This window comes from Mesocricetus auratus, unplaced genomic scaffold, assembly GCF_017639785.1.
Source record: "Mesocricetus auratus isolate SY011 unplaced genomic scaffold, BCM_Maur_2.0 Super-Scaffold_100011, whole genome shotgun sequence".
In the NCBI taxonomy this organism is placed as follows: Eukaryota; Metazoa; Chordata; class Mammalia; order Rodentia; family Cricetidae; genus Mesocricetus; species Mesocricetus auratus.
In genome coordinates, this window is record NW_024429195.1 from 62,879,738 (window position 1) to 62,899,915 (window position 20,178).

Consider the following 20,178-nt stretch of genomic DNA (forward strand, 5'->3'; position numbering starts at 1 on the left):
TGCCACTTTGCTGAAGGTGTTAATCAACCAAGACCTTTTAAAGAAATAGATAACTAATACATTAGCTCTCTAATATTCTAGGGAGTTATTGTAGACCAAGACATTTTTCTGATGTCGTGAAGCTTAGGTTAGGAAATGGGGGAGACAGTGGCAACTTATTTTTTATAGGAAAAATGACAAGAAAGTAAAACGGGAAATGTACTCAGGTTTCAGAAAAGGTTCCTGTGGTTGACAAAGTCTTAGATTTCACTGCTTTTGATGATGAAATTTTATATGGAACTACTAATAAAATAAAACATGTTGCTTTTGGTCATTGTGTTTCATCACAGTAATAGTAATGCTAAGACAGCATAAAAGAAAAGAACTACACGGGCAAGGAGTTCTTTGCTGACATACAGACAGTTTAGGAATTTTTTTGAGAATACAATATGATATATTTATCAAACAGGAAATCTTAGGAGATAAGGCATAGAAATTTAGGGCCAGGTACAAAATATAAAGGAGAGAACTGAGCCTTGTTTAAGAGGCAGAAAAATATGGCTCCCTGATGAAGGGGATCAGAGATATGGGACCAAGAATCCACAGTAATGATGCTTAGGTTTTGTCTCAAAAACTACAGCAGAACTGAGTGGTGATGCTTGAGAGTGCAGGGCTTTTAATGGGATTTCCTATGGAGTAGAAAAATGGAAGTGTACATTAGAAAGGCAGGCACATGGTGTATAGCTACAAACATCAGGATAGGATGTAAAATGATATGAAATTATCAGCTCTCTTTAAACACACACTCCAAAGAGCAATGTAATATACTACAAGGCAGATATTTACATAGTTAATATTGTTGAAATATTACTACATATCTCCCCTGAGAGACAAAAAGATATGGGGTAACTAAAATTAAGCCCTAGTTACTGCAGTGCCCCAAAGCCTTGTAAAGTCAATTTAGAATACCTACAACATAAAGCTCGTGTCTGCTTTCAATTCTGCTTGTGGAAATAATTTCATTTTTATGTTACTGTAGTAGTTTTGAGTTTTACATGTTTTATTTATTTCTGTCTCAAACCTCATATTGATGGTAACTACTTTCTTCTTACATTTCCTTGCAAATTGTGAATTTCACTAACAATATACGGCTTTCAAATATCCACAAAAATTTAAACATGCCAATTGAAAAATAACAATCTACTATTAGAATAAAATATGCATTTCTATTAGTGCAGATTGGGCTATTAAATATTAATAATAGAAAAATGAGAGTGCCATTACTATATCTAAGGACTGTGGGTTTCTGGTGTTAATAGTAGTAACTAAGTCAAACTCCTGGAATCCAGTTTCAGAGAGGGAAAGTAGCACGCAAAAGGGTCAAGACCATGCTAGGAAAACCCACAGAATTAGCTGACCTGAGAAAGTGGGAACTCATGCATCCCAGTCTGACAGCTGAGGAACCAACATAGGACCAAACCAGACCCCCTGAAGGTGGGTGTCAGCTAGGAGCACTGGGTAGTCTATGGGGCCTCTGGCAGTGGAACCAGGATGTATCCCTAGTGCACGAACAAACTTCGGGAGCCCATTTCCCATGGAGAGATATTCTGTTAACCTAGATACACAGAGAAGGGCCTAGGCCCTGGCCCAGATGACTTGACATGTTTTGATGATCTCTCATGGTAGGATTCACCCTCCCTGGGTAGTGGATCGGGGATGGGATGGGGGATTGGTTGGGGTCATTGGAGGATAGGAGGGAGAGGAAATGGAAATCCACCTGCGTTTGCCTCTGGAATGCTGGGATTAAAGACTTGTGCCACCACACCCAGCCATTATCCTGTTTCTTTTTCTCTTCTGAGCATATATATATATATATATTTAACTTTTTAGTCATGTCACTTTCAGTTCCCTCTCCCTCCCCTCCTCCCCCATCCCCCAATCCTTCCAGCCAGTCACCCCCACTCCATCCCCCCTGCACTTCCCAGGGAAGGCAAGGGCCTCCATGAGGGATTTTTGGAGTCTGTCACATCATCCTGGGATTTCCACAGAGAAACCCTGTCTCAAAGAAAAAATAAAGAAAGAAATAGAATAATAATAGTAAGTAGGTAAATAAAAAATCCATGTAAAAATGGAAAGTACACAGAGAGTCTGGATACTGCATGCTATTGTGTTTTCTTTCAGTTGTTCAATTGGTAAAGACAGAAAAAAACTGCTAAAATATACTTGATTATGAATGCTACTGAATTAATCCAACTTAGAAATTTTAAAAATGCTTTGACTTTTAAATTTAAAAATAAGGACAGGTTGCTTTGAAAAAGAGGTTTTGCTTGGTTTCCGCAGAAAATGAAAGGCTGTGGATTCCTTCCAGACTTCTAAGGTTTGATGAAGCAAGACCCCCTGAAATGGTGCCCCAGATGATCCAACATCTAAGACAGCTGAGATGATGAAGTAGTGCAGACTACAAAACAAGAACCTGACCAGGTTTCTGTGTTTTGTCATGATCCCCATGGTATGGACAGTGCCTCCAACCAGCAGGAAGCAGTTTGGAATGAACAATGCCCAAATTCCCAAATTTTGTTTATTAAATTTTTGTTTTCATTTAAGTGGGGTTGTTTATAAATGTCTAATCATCACAACCAATCACTTTTAAAGGTAAAAGGGGATTATGGTACAGAAATGAATACTTTGTATTGGTATGGATTTTCATTTATTGATGCAAATTTAAGGTCAGTTTTGTGATATGTATGTTTCTCTTCTTGTTTAGCTATTGTGTTTATATAACTCATTTAAAATGTAATGTATAATTAAATACAGATTATAGACAGTTACCTATAATAATCAGAACTTATAGTTAGGCTAGATAGGTTTTCTAGATATACAGAGATGTATTTAAAATGGATAGATATTCTTCAAGTCTTTCAAAGACCTACAGAATATATGGCATTTAAATGGTTTAGTGTTTTTCATGATAATAAGACACAACTACTCCTGACACACCAACTATATCTGAGAGGAAGATGGGCATCAAAGAATTATGGAGTTTACTTTCAACATGGCAAGGCTAGCCATTTTGGCAAGAAACTGTTCTTGCCTGGGCTGTTTGACTGTTGCTGTATAAACTGGACATGGCGGACCCATGGGAAAGTGACTTATAAAACAAGATGGACAGTCCTAAAGGATTTGTGCTTCATGGAAGAGTCTGCCAGACATTCTACAGGACACAGAAAAATGACTGACAACCTGCCAATGCAGGTGGAGAGTTTAAAATTTACCTGCTTTGCTGAGAAGTCTGCCAGACACACTGTGGCCTAAGGGCTAAAGATGCATGCCCCAACGTTACAGAGGAACTTCAGGTGGCTGTCTAGGTAGCAAAATGTCTCTGTAAATTTTAGTGTTTATGTATCATCCTTCTGTGGTCTTTGATGGTGTTCAAGACAGATAATTGTAATTACAGTTTTCTTTAGTTATGATAAAAGATAAGTTACATATAAGACATTAGACTCACAAAGTTAGGATAGATGATACTTTCTTTAAATCTTGCTAAATGTTAATGGAATAATATTGTATGTATAGTTCTTGCTTAATAAACTACCTTGTTATATATCTTACTATGTTAAAGCTAAAACCTTTTTATTTAGACAGAAAAGAGGAGATGATGGGGGAAGTCCTTCTGTGTATATGTTTGTCCAATTGGTTGATAAATAAAGCACTGTTGGCCAATAGGGAAGCAAGGTAGGTGGGACTAGGAGTTGAGGAGGACTCTGGGAAATGTAATCAAAAGTGGAAAGTCGCCATGTGATCTTGGAAAGAGAGGACACATGACTCTGCTTCCTCGGCAAGATAGGACCTTATAAATATAAATATAAATATATATGTATGTATATATATACACACATGTATGTATGTATTTTTTAAGACAGAACTAGGCAATGAGCAGGTCTGGACATTGGGAAACAGCATTGTAACTAATAGAGTCTCTGTGTGTCATTTGGGACTGACACAGCTCTGGGACCAGGCTGACATGAGAATGTACAGTTCATAGGTTCAAGTAAAAGAGGCTCACAAAGACAATATTGGGCTTTTGGGCTTGCACACTTGCAGCTACACACACACACACACACACACACACACACAGAGGAAAAAAAGTACAACTAGACTAAAAAAGTTGTCATAACAAATTGTACACTAGAATAATTAAATATATAAATTATTAGACATTATAATCCCAATAATTTAGTTATCTAGAGTTGCTATAAATGTTTTTCTTTCTTGTTCCCAGTATATACCCAAAGTATTGTGGACTTCTCCATTGCAACGCTATCATGAAAGCCCAACAATCACCTTGTGTGAGACAGGTAAGTAAGGCATGATTTACTGTAGGACATTGTTTCACAAACACTTGTGACCAACTGAAGCAGTCTTCTACAAGAATGAGAAAGATGGCCAGGCGGTGGTGGCGCACACCTTTAATCCCAGCACTCGGGAGGCAGAGGCAGGCGGATCTCTGTGAGTTCGAGGCCGGGCTCGACCGATAGCCTCCGAAACAATACAGAGAAACCCTGTCTCGTAAAAAAAAAAAAAAAAACAAAAAACAAACAAACAAACAAAAAAAAAGAATGAGGAAGATGATAGTTTGAAAAGTTGCTATATGAAGAACAGTCATCAGTACTGAAATCTCTTTTTAAAAAGATCATTTCAGGTGAAAAATGGATAGCTGCTTTGATGAATGTGTCAACATATTCTGGTACTGTAATAAAGCAATGTTTACAACATGTGGGAGTCTCTTAAAAGCTTACTTCCCATTACAAATGGATTGAATTTGTGTTGTCCTAGAACAGGAATCATTAATAGGGATCTAGGATTACCTAGTGGTTAAGATAGAATGATCTGACACATTCTGAGCATGATAACTATCTCAGCGTGGCACAGAAAGTTAATAAAATAGGTGACTTCAAAGTTTTATTCACTTTATATAGTAGGATACATGTTACAAGATATCACTTTATGAGGTTAAATCAACCCTTCAAAATTTTCTACTCTATTTTTATATTAAAATAATATTCATAACAAAATTTTAATTTATTGTGGGAAAATATTAAAAATGTTAACCAGGCAGTGGTTGTACACACCTTTAATCCCAGCACTGAGGAAGCAGAGGCAGGCTGATATCTGAGTTTGAAGCCAACCTGGTCTACAGAGTGAGTTCTAGGACAGCCAGAGCTACAGAGAAACCCTGTCTCAAAACAAAAAGTCATTCATATTCTGTGTACTTTTTTCTACCAAAAAGCAGTGTTACCATGAAACTCCTCAATATGTTACTGATTCTGAACGTTAATTCCATAAACAGATATACTTGGAACCACTTTTTTATTTTCATAATATTAAAAATTGATAGAAACAGATGTAAAAATTACTACAATAACTAACAGCATTAGTTTGAAAGACATTAGTCTGCAATTTGACTTCTGCTAATTTCCTCCTTTTATTTACTTTAATTTCTGAAAGAGTTTTGTTTCATAATCTAGGTTGACCTTGAATACTTGATCTTCTTGAAGTGCTAGGATTATAGGTATGAGAAACCTGAGTTGGCAATTTCCAAGTGTTTTAAAGGCAAAATGAAACTGCTTTGAATACTTTTAAGAAAAGATAATGTATGGAATTCAAAAAAACAGTTATTCAAGTACTGGGTATTTTTGAAGACAGGTAAAAATAAACATTATAGAGTGAATTCCCAGACTACTACCATTTACAAAAACAGGCAGACCACACAGATGAAAATTGAAAATAATTATTTTTAAAAGTCATGGCTATGTTTAAAAGGTTAACATTTTGAGGACAAGGTTATCTATTATTCCGACATTATGGCTGATAAAGAAGTTTTTTTTTCTATCTCCACCAAAACACAGAAACAAAAATTATCAATGAACAAAAGTCCAGGCAATCACTAATTCTTTCATTCTACATACACATGTGCATGGGCACACCAGTACACTATAACTTTGTATCAGGCAAATTTTGATATACACTAGCAATTTATTATGCAATGTAATCCAAAACACATATTATATATTCAGTAGAAAAGTAGTTATAGGAATGTTAAGTAAATATTATTACGAGTTTGTTCCATTTTTATTTTGACAGGAAAACCTGCACTACTGAAGCATACCTGAGGTAGGGCTGAATTGAGCTGTCTCTGGAGTGAATCTCTGTCATAGATGACATCCTGGAGTCTTTGCTGTGCAAGAGAGAGGCTTTCCTGCGTCTCTCGAAGTGTATCCAGTAGACGATCCCTTTCATCCAGCATATTAACCATCAGTTGCTCAAAATGGGAGTCTGAGTCAGAGCCACTGCTTTGGGACCCCCGTTGACTCATTGGGGTGTCCTCATTAATCGTGGGCATCACTTCACACATCATTGCTTAAAAAACATAAAGGGAAATTTTCAATAAGTACATTATTTTCAATAATGACCCCTCTCTGATTTCATCTCACTAAATCCTTCACAGGTCATTACCCTCTTTTCTCTGCCTCCTATCTCCAGTCCAGTGGAGTGGAGGGTGTGGACCTAAATGAAATACAGTCTCTTTAATGTCTATAACCCACATGCTGCCAGCTGTCATGGAAATCCATAGATGTGTTATATTCAATACTTAATCTGTTTCCATTTGTTTTCCATAATTTATCACTCATATTTGATTTACAGAAATACATCATTTGAATAACCACACATCCCATTCCTCTACACCTCTGCTAGTTAAAAAATGTCACACAATGAACATAACTGTACCTTGTCAATGGAAAACACATCCTTGTGCTCCAATGAGTAGAAACTATACAATTTTTGAGTGACAGGCAGATAAGTTATCTAATATTCACTGTTTTAGTCAGAAAATCCCCCAAATAACTGACTATTTTAGGTAACATACTGTTATTTTCTTACTTCCTCAACAGATTTCCTCACAACAACTAACCCTTCTGGTGTGATCTTTTAAAATTTATTTTTATATTGTGTCTTTCTGAACTGTGCACAGACTTAATAAATGATTCAGATTGAATTAGACATAAACTCTAAGACAGTCTGAGATACATGAATTTGTCTTGATTATTATACTGCTAATTACACTTAGCTTTCCTCATAGATGCATTGTGTGGTTTCCATCCAGACAATTACAAACTAACACTCTTTCCAAATATTCCACAAAATAGATTGCACTAAATTACATTACCAAATACAGTCACTTCATATCTCAGCTGCTAGCCGCTAACTCTCAGTCATGGAATAAATGGACTGAATTCTTTTTGAAATTACTAACTTGATTTAAAGTAGACAACACAGACGCTGACATGTGACATTGTTCTATCACATGGAGCATCTTTAAAAATCAGAAACTAATTTTAATTTCCCCTGTCAATTCTCTCTCTCTCTCCCTCTCTCACTACTTCCCTTCCTCTGTCTTTCTCTCTCTGTCTCTCTGTCTCCCTCTCTCTCTCCCTCTCTCACTCCTTCCCTTCCTCTGTCTCTCTGTCTGTCTCCCTCTCTCTCTCTCTCCCTCTCTCACTCCTTCCCTTCCTCTGTCTCTCTGTCTCTCTCTCTCCCTCTCTCACTCCTTCCCTTCCTCTGTCTCTCTGTCTCTGTCTCTCTCTCTCTTTCTCTCTCTCTCTTTCCCTCTCTCACTCCTTCCCTTCCTCTGCCTGTCTCTCTGTCTCTCTGTCTCTCTCTCTCCCTCTCTCACTCCTTCCCTTCCTCTGTCTCTCTCTCTGTCTCTGTCTCTGTCTCTCTCTCCCTCTCTCACCCCTTCCCTTTCTCTGTCTCTCTGTCTCTCTCTCCCTCTCTCACTCCTTCCCTTCCTCTGTCTCTCTGTCTCTGTCTCTCTGTCTCTCTGTCTCTCTCTCTCTCTGTGTATATGTATGCTTAAATATCTAACTCATCTCAATTTTAGTTGTTTTGTGATAGACAAAAGCTATGAAAGACCCTGGTTTTCAGAAAGTCTGGTGTGAGGAAAACCCAGTTTGGCTGTGTGTCCCAAAGCTTTCTCATGATTTTATAATGAAAGGTCAATCAATTTTTCTGTTCACATACATATCCTTAGGGAAACTATTTCTGGTGATATTTTGAAATAAAATGTCAAGATTTAATGGTTCAATATTTAATTACTTTTTATGTGATTCTTCATGTAAATATGGTTGTTCAGGAGCAAACTTAATTATATGTGAACTATTTGGATATGGCCTATTGGAAACTGAGGAGGACTTTAAGAAAATGAAAGGGACTCATTTTATGACACATAATCTAGGTAAAGAAATTAAGAATTGGAAATTTCTAAAATAATTGAAAATACTTTGACGTGGTGTCCATCACTCAAAATGCTGGGCTACCCATCTGAAGAGAGAGACTTGACTCATTTATCTCATATTTACCCTAAAAGTAAGTTGTGGAGCAGATCTTTAGAATGTCTGCACATGTACACCCACACAGACATTCACATTTACTATTACAATTCAGTATTCAATTTACACTTTACAATTGGTCATTTTGATTTTCATTCATGGATTATCCTACCTGTTAAAAATACCACCACTTTTAACTGCTGTAAATTCTCTTTATACTAACTGAAAACAAAATAAAAATTTTTCAACACATTGGCTTATTTAAAAGGATTAGTTCACATGACATGCCTGACATTCACAAATGGAACAACTGTGATGCCCTGAGAGACAAGAACATGAGTCTGTGTATTTATTTTTGACATTGAAGGTTAAAAGAAAGTGCCAGAACAAATTGTTCTATGAAATATAGTTATCTAAATGCTCCTCAATCTGCATTTTAAATCATACTCTAGTAAGAGGAAAGCTATTACTAACTACATTAAATTATAAAGAGGGTTTAATTGTCTTCATTATTCCAAGCATCTATTTCACACAAATAAAGCATACTCTTAATATTACCAAGAGACATTGGACAGTCACAAGATAGAGGATTTTAGATCAGTGGAAAAGGTGGTCATGGATTTGCTTAGCCATATGATGCTATGATGACAAGCTTAGAAAGTTTATTCATTCTACACTTTAAATAACTAACTTCCATCCCACTCCTGAAGCATGTGTAATGGAGCAAGTTGGTTTGCCTTTCAAAACTTCAGGCTCCCCTCCCCAAAGTAAGAGTGATGACCAGTTCATTAAATGTATACAATTCTTTATAAAACAAACACAGTAAAATTGTTTATAAAATTTTTAAAATTCCCACTCTGTGCATCCTGACATAGTGAAATATATAAAGGATTATTTTTAAAAAACCAACATGTTCTCTATTTCTCACTGGTTACTATTTATCCTTACAGACATTATATTGTTCCTTAAAACTCTAGTAGCATACTAGGCCCATAGTTGTGATTCCAGCAGATACTTCTGAACTCTCTAAATTCAATTCATAAAATTCAAACTATGCAAAATTACCTAGAAAATAAGATGCATACATGCTACTTTCTTCTACTCCATCTAAATGAGTAACTCTAGAGTTCTCTCCTCCAAATTAAAAGCAATATGTCTACAAATACCAAAGCTACTTTCATTAGCTAGGTTAGTTATTACATTAGACCTCAGATAATAAGCTGTAAAACAATTGTATGTCCCTCATAACATAGTGTAACAGTTTCTAAATGCACAGATGCACAGCTTGAGTGTAATGGGAGTAATTAAAAACCTATGAAGAATATCTTGTAGGATGAATAACTAGAATATGGTGCAGAAAGATATGGCCATCCAGCATGCTTGTATGTTGCATCCAGATATATCACACTTTGCTTTTAGAGTAATTTTTGGAACTGAAAAATGCAAATATTACATGATCACCGAGAAACAAGTCAGAGCACACAGTTTGCTGAGGTATTATCTTTCCATCAGCCTTCCCTCAAGTCAATGTGAAATATAATTTTATTAACCTCATCTAGATATAGATGACTTGATCACTAAACTACTGAAGGTTCCAGGACTCAGTTTCGGGCAATGCAAATTTTATTTTTAAGAGAGAAAAAATAATATCCCTGATTAGGTTAATTATCTCGGTGCTTAAATTTAGCCCGAATAATTTCATACCAAGAAAACCAACTCCCATGCTATGAGCATATAACCTTGACTATATTCTAAATCGCTCAGATTCCAAAATAAAAGTTTTGAATGCCCAATGGACTCATTCAGCAAGGATTCTGAGATCTAGTGTGTCCCTTAGTAATATATGTTCTTACGGCTATACCTATTCAGACAAGAATAGACCAAAAGACTTTTATTTCTGTAGGTCAATAACTTCATTTAATTGTGTCGCTAGAATTCATACACAGGCCAAATATGCAGTCATTCTCTGTACTAAGTTTCTTCGGCAAAGGTTTAGTCTTCAGAACCTTCCCAGCTCCATCTCTGTTAACCCACAAGGAGTAATTCAGTAAGAGAAAGCCTAGCCATTGTCTGATTACATTACACGAATATTCCTCCTCCTCTTTAACTCTTTGGAATCCCCTGTCCTCGGGAAATATTCCCACCACTCTAATGGAAACGTTTTCACTTTTCCTTACCCTAGTGCCTGCTCAGATGGCCAAAGAGAGCTCACCCCACTCTGCTGGACAAGTTACTGTTCAGCCACACCCCCACCACCCCGAAAGAAGTTGACTTCATAATTTCCACACTAAGATTGTTCATCTGCCCCAGGAGAGAGCCGGCTAGGCAGGAGGTAGAGAAATCAGAGATGGAGAAGATGGGTGGAAAGCAAAGATAACTAACAGTAACCCACAAGGAGGACTTTGCCTCTCCTCTTCCCTGGGGGCGGGGTGGGGCTGAGGGAGGTGGTCAAAAAAAGAAATAAAAAATGAAGCGGAAGAGAAACCATGCAACTCGAATACAGTTTCTGTACCTAATGTCTCTTATTTCAGGTCCTGTTTCTTCAATGGATCACTGACAACCGCAGTCTCGACTGGAGGAGAGGTGAGGCTCACACCCAGCAGTCCTGGACCATTTCCTTAGCAACGGGAGGAGAAAGGCTGCTTAGATACCCGCGAACCCCAGCGTTCTCCTGGAACGTGCCCCGGCTCTGTAGCGTGGCAGCCACTCGGCATCTTCCCGTGGCTCCGTCAGCAGCCAAAAGGAGAAGGGTCCATCGGAAAAATGGCATATTACAAATTTTGCTTTGGGAAGCAGAGCTCGGTTCAGACCATTGTCAAAGGGAAGAGAGGGGGAGGCGGTTCTTAAAGCAGCCGCGGCCCCTTTGCTGCTGAGCAAAGGCAGCTTGAGCGTGCAGATGGAGCCCCAGCGCGGAGAGCTGGTAATCTGGTACTGGAACTGACTTTCAGAAACTTAACCTAGTACCAAGCTCCCCGCGGTGTCTCGGGCCACCCAGCGGGTGAAGAAGCATCCCTTCAAACACGAAATTCTTCGGGTGTAAAGTATGGGAAGTATCTGTCTGTAAGGGAAATTCTCCACCCAGTACCCCACCCGAAGCCACTGTGGAGTTTATGGTAATTGCTGGGAGTTTGATGGTTAAAAGGAAGTGAGTCCCCAGGGATGCTAGAAGCAGGACAGGTCTTCTTTGGGCACCCAGCCTACTTGTGTCCTAGGGTGTATCCTTTCACTTAAAGAGGTTTATCTTCTGGGAGGGGAAGCACACACACACACACACACACACACACACACACACACACACACACACACACACACACAGACCGACCGTTACCGGCCCCCACCCCGGCACCAATTTTCTCTTCCCAGTCTGTCTGCAACTCATCTGCTAGCATCATTTGGCCAACAGAACCAACCTGCGGGGAACGTGCGAGGATGCTATAGCATCCTTGCCTCATGCAAGAGGCTGCTACTCCTCCTTGTGTCTCCTCCCCTCCTCCTCCTTGGCAATCTCCACCTCCTCTTCCTCTGGAACAAGGGCTTCCCCTGGAAGCTGCTGCAGTGGTTTCCACCGGCCCTTAAATAAATTCTGAAGTAATCACGTCTTTGCTCTCCTCCTCACGCACACACGCTCGTGGATACACTCGTCTCCCTCAAAGCGTCTCCAGGGCTGCTGAGGATCAAGCTGGTCCTAGTTCTCTCAATGATGTCGAGGGTCACGGACAGGACAGGCAAAAGTGTAAAGGGGTTCCGTGTCTGTTTTGCCCGACCTGAGCTTCTGCCACGCAGTCATCTTGATAGAAAAGCTTGTATTGGCATGTGCTCCCGGGAACTGGGAACCCTCCTGCTCTGTGGCCTGAGGTACTTGCCGTGGCTTTCAGCGGTTTTCTTCCCTTGAACCAGAGGAAGGATAGGCATGCTTGTAGGAACGTGAGTCAGTCTAGGGTGTGGCTGTGTCTGCCACTTTGCATTACCTCTTCAATTCTCCCCCCATTCATTGCCTCAGTGATGAGGATCTCATGTCAAATGCTCCCTGCCTGGAGGACTACATTTCAGCTTTCCACAGTCTGATCACTCAAAGAGCATGTTCCAGTCCCTTTAAACTTGTCTCTCTGTTTCTCTCTCTCTCCACCCCCCTTTTGTGTGTGTGTGTGGGGGGGGTGTTTGTTCATGTAGATCAGGAATAAGGAGTCATCATTAGTAGACAATTCCAACAAATACTTTAAGGAAATGTTTGAGAGAGGAGGTTACTGATGCACTAAGGGAATGAAAAAGGAATTAAACATCAATATACAGTGGAAGTAACAGCAAGTGTCCACAGGAAGCCAGGAAAGAAATCCAAAAGGGATACTTAAGAGTCCAATTTTTACTAAGAAAAGGTGCACAAACACTGACTCACTGAAGTATGATCACCATGCAGACTTCTTTTTCGGGGAAGAACTTAATTTAGTTGATAATTCAACAGTACAATTTAAGATGAACCTTCTCTCCTAGACTGTTATTCGAGTTTTGAATCTCAATGCAAGAATTAAGTGTAAAAATATTAAGTATGAACATATTAAATCTATTATATGCTAAATGGGACACTCAAATATCCTCACTGTGGGTCTTTTCACCTTGTAGATGCAGAAACTCTAAGGCTAGAGTGGATCTGTAGTGTCTACACTCCAGACAATGCCCACAAAATACCTATGCTTGTGTGAATAAAAATTCCTGAAAAGAATCTGTGTTACCTAAGAACAACTGAACTTCAGTACTATGGAGTGGCTGGAATCCTGGTCCGGAGGCTAATTACCTTATCATATGGTAGCTTTAGCTACTCACAGTAGCTATTCCTTACCAATTCTGCCAGAACTAGCATCCTGGGAATACGAGATAAAACGATTTGGTATCTGTTAACTTAAGAGACTACCAGAAGCTAAGAATGTTATTAGATAGCATCTTGGCCGTCTAAGCAAGACTTCCCTCATCTGGCTGCAATTGTCTCTCTGCTGTACCCACCAATGTATTTATTTTAAACGTATCTTGACCTATGACTTTCTTTGTTCTATGAAATTATAAAAATATATGAAATTGTTTCCATGTGAGATGACTGAATTTTAGTAACCTATAGATGAGTTTCCAAGTCACGGCCATTCAAACAATGACTCCAGAATAAACTGTCATATTCCCTTTAAGATGAGAGCTGTGTTTGTGTGTGTGTGTGTGTGTGTGTGTGTGTGTGTGTGTGTGTTGACATTGGAAAGGTCTAGAACACCCACTGAAATACTGCATGTGCAGGTTTCAGTTGAAGGTTGGATTTCGATGTGTAGCCCAGGCCCAACCCTCCTATTTCAGCATTCTTGGAGTCATGATTGCAGAAATCTGTGACTGGTGGCCAGGCTGTCAATCCACTGCTGGATATAGCTTCAATGCACATAATCCCAGGAACTAGAGATGTGCCTCTCGATTATTAGCCTCAAACAAATCTTTTTTTTTTTTTTTTGGTTTTTCGAGACAGGGTTTCTCTGTATTGTTTTGTTTTGGAGGCTATCGGTCCAGCCCAGCCTCGAACTCACAGAGATCCGCCTGCCTCTGCCTCCCGAGTGCTGGGATTAAAGGCGGGCGCCCGGCTCCTCAAACAAATCTAACATTGCAATATTCACATTATGTTATTCACGTGTCAGTGCTCAGAGCTTTCACTGTCTAGAATCTTACATATGAATTAAACTGTCCCTTAACTTTCAAATTTTTAGAGACAGCTTCTATGTGCACTTGTGTGACAATTGCTACCTTGTCAAACTCCAATTTTAGTTCTCATGCCAATCAATAGCAGCCAAGTAAAAGTTGAAAATGTTCTTGCCATTTTCAAGTTCTTATTTGCTTGATTCCCATGTAGCATACAAATTCTAAGTATCACATTCACGTTTATCTTACACAGAATATTTTTAAAAGGTTACCCTGTAGTTAGTAAGCCAAAGCATGGTAAGGAAAGGCAAGAGTGACCCTGGAATAAATTTAATTATGATAAGAAGGTCAAGGTATTCATAATCACTTTCACTTTAGAAACTATATATTCCTACTTGTAACATGGAGGCAGAGAATATAACGTTCTCTATTGAAATGGGGGAGCAACTTTGAAAAGGCATTCAATTAACCCATTGGTGAGAACGCAAGGACCACTGTCTGTACCCCTTTTTATAGCTTACTGATCATCAAATTCAACATACAAGACACTATCTATGGTGGCTTCTTATAATTAATAGCCTCATCACCACAGCTGTGCACCCATCAGATCAATGATTCTGTGTCAGTATTTTCGTTTCCAGTCAGTTCCAAAGTGATACTGATACTGCTATGTCAACATTCCACTTTAATAATCACTCCTTAAATAGTCACAGAAACTTAAAAACACAGGAGTTACTAAACATCCATGCATGAGGCAAACTGTCTTATATATATATATATATGTATATATATATATGTATGTAAACAATTTTAATGTTAAGGCTATCACCTGCTTCCATTGATTTTAATAGATGGCAAATCAATGAGTATGGTGAACTATACCTATCTCTAAATAATTGGTTACATTTATCAAGTGTGATAGTAGCTACTTTCTTATTATTAGTACTAGGGCACAAGATCATATATGGATTTAGTTCACAGACACATATGGTATTATGGTCATAAATAACTAATGCTTCTTGCCGGGTGGTGGTGGCGCATGCCTTTAATCCCAGCACTTGGGAGGCAGAGGCAGGCAGATCTCTGTGAGTTCAAGGCCGGGCTGGACCGACAGCCTCCAAAACAATACAGAGAAACCCTGTCTCATAAAAACCAAAAAAACCCAAAAAACAAAAAAACTAATGCTTCTTTTGCACACTTTCAAATATTGCTTTGTATATACATTTTTAAATGAAGTATAGCATGCAACTATTCTCATTTACACTATAGTGGCAGATTCACCTGCTTCTGCATGTTGTGAGTGTCAAATGAAATGTTAGTATTACCTAGGTTCTCCAAAAGGGAAGACTTGATAAAATGATAATACATAAATGGATGACCAATGAATGATGGACTATGGTCTCGCTAGCTTCCAAAAGTCTGTCTCAATGGAAAGGATAAGAATCCCAGAGTTGTTCAGTGCACCCAGCTGTATGTCTTAGCTATTCCTCATTCACGATTGGAATGCCAAAGAAATAACTTCTGGTACCGTGGAAGGAATGCCTCAGCCACAAGATCATCTTGCCAGTGGAAAAAAGGATAGGAAGGCAAAAATCAACAGCTTTCTTCTTCCTAATCCTTCTATGTGGGCTGCTACCAGAATGTGTAGCCCTGGTTTAGTGTGGATCCTCAACCAACCCAATCAAGGAAATCCATTGCAGGCATGCTCAGCTGCTTGGGTTTTAATTGGTACCAAATGTGGTAAAGTTGGCAACCTTGATTAACCATCACAAGTAGACTCCTGTCAACTTGACATACAACCCCATCTCTTTATGTCATGCTTAATTTCTAAATGCAAACAATAACCAAGTCATAATTACACCTAATGTGACACAATTGTCCCATTTATAACCACAAATAAATTATATAGTTTATCATAGGTAGCACTGTCCCTTGAGGAATGTTTGGTCATTTAGTGTCTCATAGCTTAGAGTGATAATAATCACTGATAATTTCTAAATCAAAGTTATAGTGCATGATAAATACAAATATCTTGCTATTATATATACACATACATATATGTATATGCACAAACACATTCTTAACAAAATGTGATGGAAACACTGATCAATTACAATCTGCACTCTTGCAGATGGTCATGTGGCCTCAACTAGTAGTTGTAACTGCCTTCATTTATTACTCATTCTGTTTTTCTTCCACAGCTAGAAAATACCTCAGCAGGTTTTGGTTCTTTATCTAGAGGAGTGACTCTTACCTTCATTCATTAAGAATCTGGGCCATTTGTTGTCATGCCTGGATTGGATGGTTGTAGTTTCCTGTTGACTTTAAACACAATAAATGATAACACCAAGAGATACCCTCAAGAACCTCCTGCACTCCCAACATAATCTTCCTTGTCTCCATGTGAGAGAAGTTCAATTTCCCCCTATAGCATGTGTGTAATCGTCTTTTCCACACTATCCAGCTGTGTAAACTGTGTTTTCATAGAACTTTGCTGACTCTTCCTGGGAGTAATATGTCTGTCTGCCAAAGGAATGGACCCTGGCAAGATGTTCCTTCTCTCCTTAGCAATACAGCTTAGCTCCTCAATGACACTATTCAATCAGTCCCCATTCACCATGAGACCTTCAGTCTCCCAAGCAGATCTGGAGAGAGTGATGAGAAATTTTAAGTTTTTCATAGTTTCTCTGTTCCTAGTTTGAACCCTAGTTAAAAACTCCACCGAATGCTAGTAAAGCACTGTTGTGCTGCATAGCCTTGAGCCCCTGGTTATGTTGAATATTGAATTCCACTTCAGCTCCTCTGCACACATCACTGGTTTAATCTCAATACTGGGTCCTCTGGATCAATAAATCCTCCTAACATAGTTACTCTTTTCTTACCCTCTTGGTTCAAGAGATCCAGAAACTCAAATTGGCTGGTAGAACCCTGAACATCCACTTCAATGGAATGTCACCACTTGCCCTCAAATTCAAAAACTCTTTGTTACATATATACGTTCATGTATACAAACATGTATATATAAGTACAACCTGCGGATTCCAATTAGTTTTTCTCATATATGTCTATGTTTAGGGCTTACCACTTAGGATTACATAATTTATCAGGGGCTCATCCCTGGAGAAGAGCAATTGATACTCTTGGCAGCCATTAATTGCCTGTATCTCTTCATTTTGTGACATCAGAATGTCACCTAATGCTATTATGCAGGTCAGTGATTATATTGCTACAGTTTTATGGGTATAACTCCATGTCAAATACAGAAGACGTTATCCTCAAGCAGAGTTTCTTGTCTTTGGTCTCTTACAAATATTCCTCCCCTTTTCCATGATATGCCCTGAGCCATAGATGTAGGAGTTGAATTGTAGATGTGCCAACTGGGGATGGACATCCCAAAGTCAGTTGTTTTCTGTATTTTAATATGTTGTAGTTTTCTGTGATGATCTCCATCTCTTCCAACATTAGAATTATTTGATGAGAGGTGAAAGCTACAGGCCAATAATTGACAAAGGGGACCTCTTAAAACTAATTTTTTTCTGTGCAGCAAGAGAAATAATCTACTAAGTAAAAATGAAGTCCACAGAGTAGAATAGAATCTTTATCAGCTATATGTCAGACTGAGGATTAATATTCGAAATACACAAAAAATCTAAAAATAGAATCAATGAAACCAAATACCCAATAAAAAATGGACTGTGCATCTAAACAGAGTTGTTTCCACCTTTTAATAAGCACTCAATACATTGAGCCTGTAGTATATGCCTTTAATTCCAATACTTGTAATGCAGAAACAACAGGGACATTCAGATATCTTACTTTCAGGGGACATATGAGTCCCAGGAAAACAAAAACTTTATAGACACTGTCTAATATTAACATATTATAGTAATATACTGTGTTATTTAGGAGAAACACCAAAGAGCCAGATAGGTGTAGTAGTTCATAGACAACTGCAATTAATTATGTGCTTTTTCTACCTCCAGTGGTGAGAATGTCAGTGGCTGCTTTCTACTGAAAAGAATTTCAGGCTCCTTTCTGGTCTGTGCCCTGCTCTTTGCTTCTTAATGGAGAGAGTGGATACAGCACACTTCTCAAGAAACCTGAAACACCACATTTTCCTTGCATTGCACTGGGGAAGAGCACTCACGCAGCAGCATCTAATTATAAGAGAGCCTGAGAAAGCCTTAATCCCCAAAGAAGAATAAACATTTTTGACAAAATGTAACAAAAATCTGCCAGTGGTTTCTATATACTCATGGCAAAAAAACAGAACTAAAAGATATGGAAAAAACATATCTACACTTTTGCTGCGCCATAAAATTTAAATAGATTTTAAATGATATGGGAGTGACTAGATACATTTTAATTTCATTTAGACTGGCTCCACAAGATATAATCCCATAACTGACAGCATGATCAGGGCCGTAAACCTGCTCTGATATGTCATCATAAACCCTAGGAGGAGACCCTATTACTCTGCTAAATAGACATAGTATTAGACTAAAATCTAATGACATCATTATACCCAGAGATTAATGCATCTCTCAACCCTTAACAGAGAAACTCCTTCTCACTGTAGATGGTGATTAGTACAGAGACCAATAACTGTACAAGGTGCAGAGAATAAGACACTTCAGAGTCTCGATCCTAAAGATGACATATGTACCAAGTCCTTCCCCACATGGATCATAATCATCATAGAAGAGGGAGAAAAACTATGGTAAGAGCCAGAGGAGGTAGAAAATAACAATAAAAAAATGTTTTCCAGACACAACAGGGCAGAGAACTTTGTCTTGACACACTGGAAAAAAAAAGAAATAAAGTTTTATGTAGAAAGTCCTAATGTAAAGTTTCCTGGTACACCTTTCCCCCCCTTACTGTGATCCAATTTAGAAGTTCTTATTTATAGAGTCATAGAATTTTATGTCCAACTCCATTCACATAAATGAGTAAGCTAAATTCAGTTACTTTAGTTCCTTCATTGAAGAAACAACTTCTCAAGACACTGCTCGACTTTTCATAGATACTGTAAACCATGTACCAAATGCAAGCCATCAAAATATGATTAATATATTTATTATTACTTCATTACTTTGGCCACTTGTATTACTAAAAACCAACTGAACATTTGACTTATCCAGCAGGAAAAATAAATAGAATAATTACCTTTGTTCTTTGGGTGGGAAACCACTCTATAAAACATCAATAACATGGAAATCATCTTCCTAGTGGTGTTCACAGACACGCTCCAACATGTACATGGCATGGACAGTACAGTGAACAATCAAAATATTACCTGACTAGGCTGATCATCATTTCAGGTAAGAGTTTAGATCCATGGAGTGATAAAGAACAGAAATTGATGAGTTAGAAATAATATGGAAAACTGGTAGAATATTTAGCATTCAATTAGTAAGAGCAACCTATTTTTAAAATCCTAGGAATTAAAGTCATGCAGGAAAATCTTTCCAAAATGATAGGTGTATATTTCATCTACCAATGGACAGCTGTCTCCTGATGAGCCTTATGTGGGGTTTATATGTCTTAAACACTGAGAAATAAGATGTGAAAAGAGGGTTCAAACCAAAGTTAGGAAATAGCAGGTACTCTAGTAAATACTGCTGAATATTTGTTAAAAAATCATAGTAAACTGAAAGTTGGTGTAACACCCTAAATTTCATAATACAAGTTCTGAATTAGAACTGTCTAGGGCAATGTAATCAGACTGTAGCTAGATATAGAGCACTGGGACTGCGGGGGTCCCCGAAGCAGGTGAGACTATGTCGTCTGTGTGCATGTCACATTATGAATTCTCTGTGGAATATTAAGTGGAAGAACTAGGGCTTCACAAAAGTGTGGCAACCTTCAGGCAGTCAGGTACACCAGGAATTGTTCTGCAAGAGCAAGTAGTAAAAGAAAGCAAAGCTAATTCATGTTTGGCAGCTGCCTTCAGAATGCCCTTGACTAATACTGGACAAATTCTTTAGGAAATCTCGCTATCTTGCTTCGAGGGGGAAAAGAATCACAGCTCTCTCTCTCTCTCTCGTTCTCTCTCTCTCTCTCTCTCTCTCTCTCTCTCTCTCTCTCTCTCTCTCACACACACACACACAAACATCAAATAATATGGTTAAAACACTCAGTCATCTTCAGC

The 20,178-nt window shown here is 38.4% G+C and overlaps 1 protein-coding gene and 1 long non-coding RNA gene across 17 annotated transcripts in view; one reads left to right on the forward strand and one right to left on the reverse strand.

Annotated features, from left to right (window-relative positions):
• Ppfia2 (PTPRF interacting protein alpha 2) overlaps positions 1-12,219 on the reverse strand; it is a 451,568-nt gene extending 439,349 nt beyond the window's left edge. For 6 of the 16 annotated variants that reach the window (XM_040754948.1, XM_013111890.3, XM_040754947.1 and 3 more), the window contains exons 1-2: positions 10,879-11,123; positions 6,146-6,396 (exon numbers count right to left, since the gene is read on the reverse strand). In XM_040754948.1, coding sequence (XP_040610882.1) covers positions 6,146-6,394 — 249 coding nt within the window. In that variant the 5' untranslated portion in view covers positions 6,395-6,396; positions 10,879-11,123. Of the gene's footprint in view, positions 1-6,145; positions 6,397-10,878; positions 11,126-11,776 lie in introns of those variants that run through there. The other 10 variants (XM_040754945.1, XM_040754943.1, XM_040754944.1 and 7 more) reach the window with 5 other exon arrangements.
• On the forward strand, positions 11,302-13,537 carry LOC121143292. The gene is made up of 2 exons (XR_005880497.1): positions 11,302-11,479; positions 12,984-13,537. It is a non-coding gene; the product is annotated as an uncharacterized LOC121143292 (long non-coding RNA).
• Positions 13,538-20,178: the final 6,641 nt, after the last annotated feature.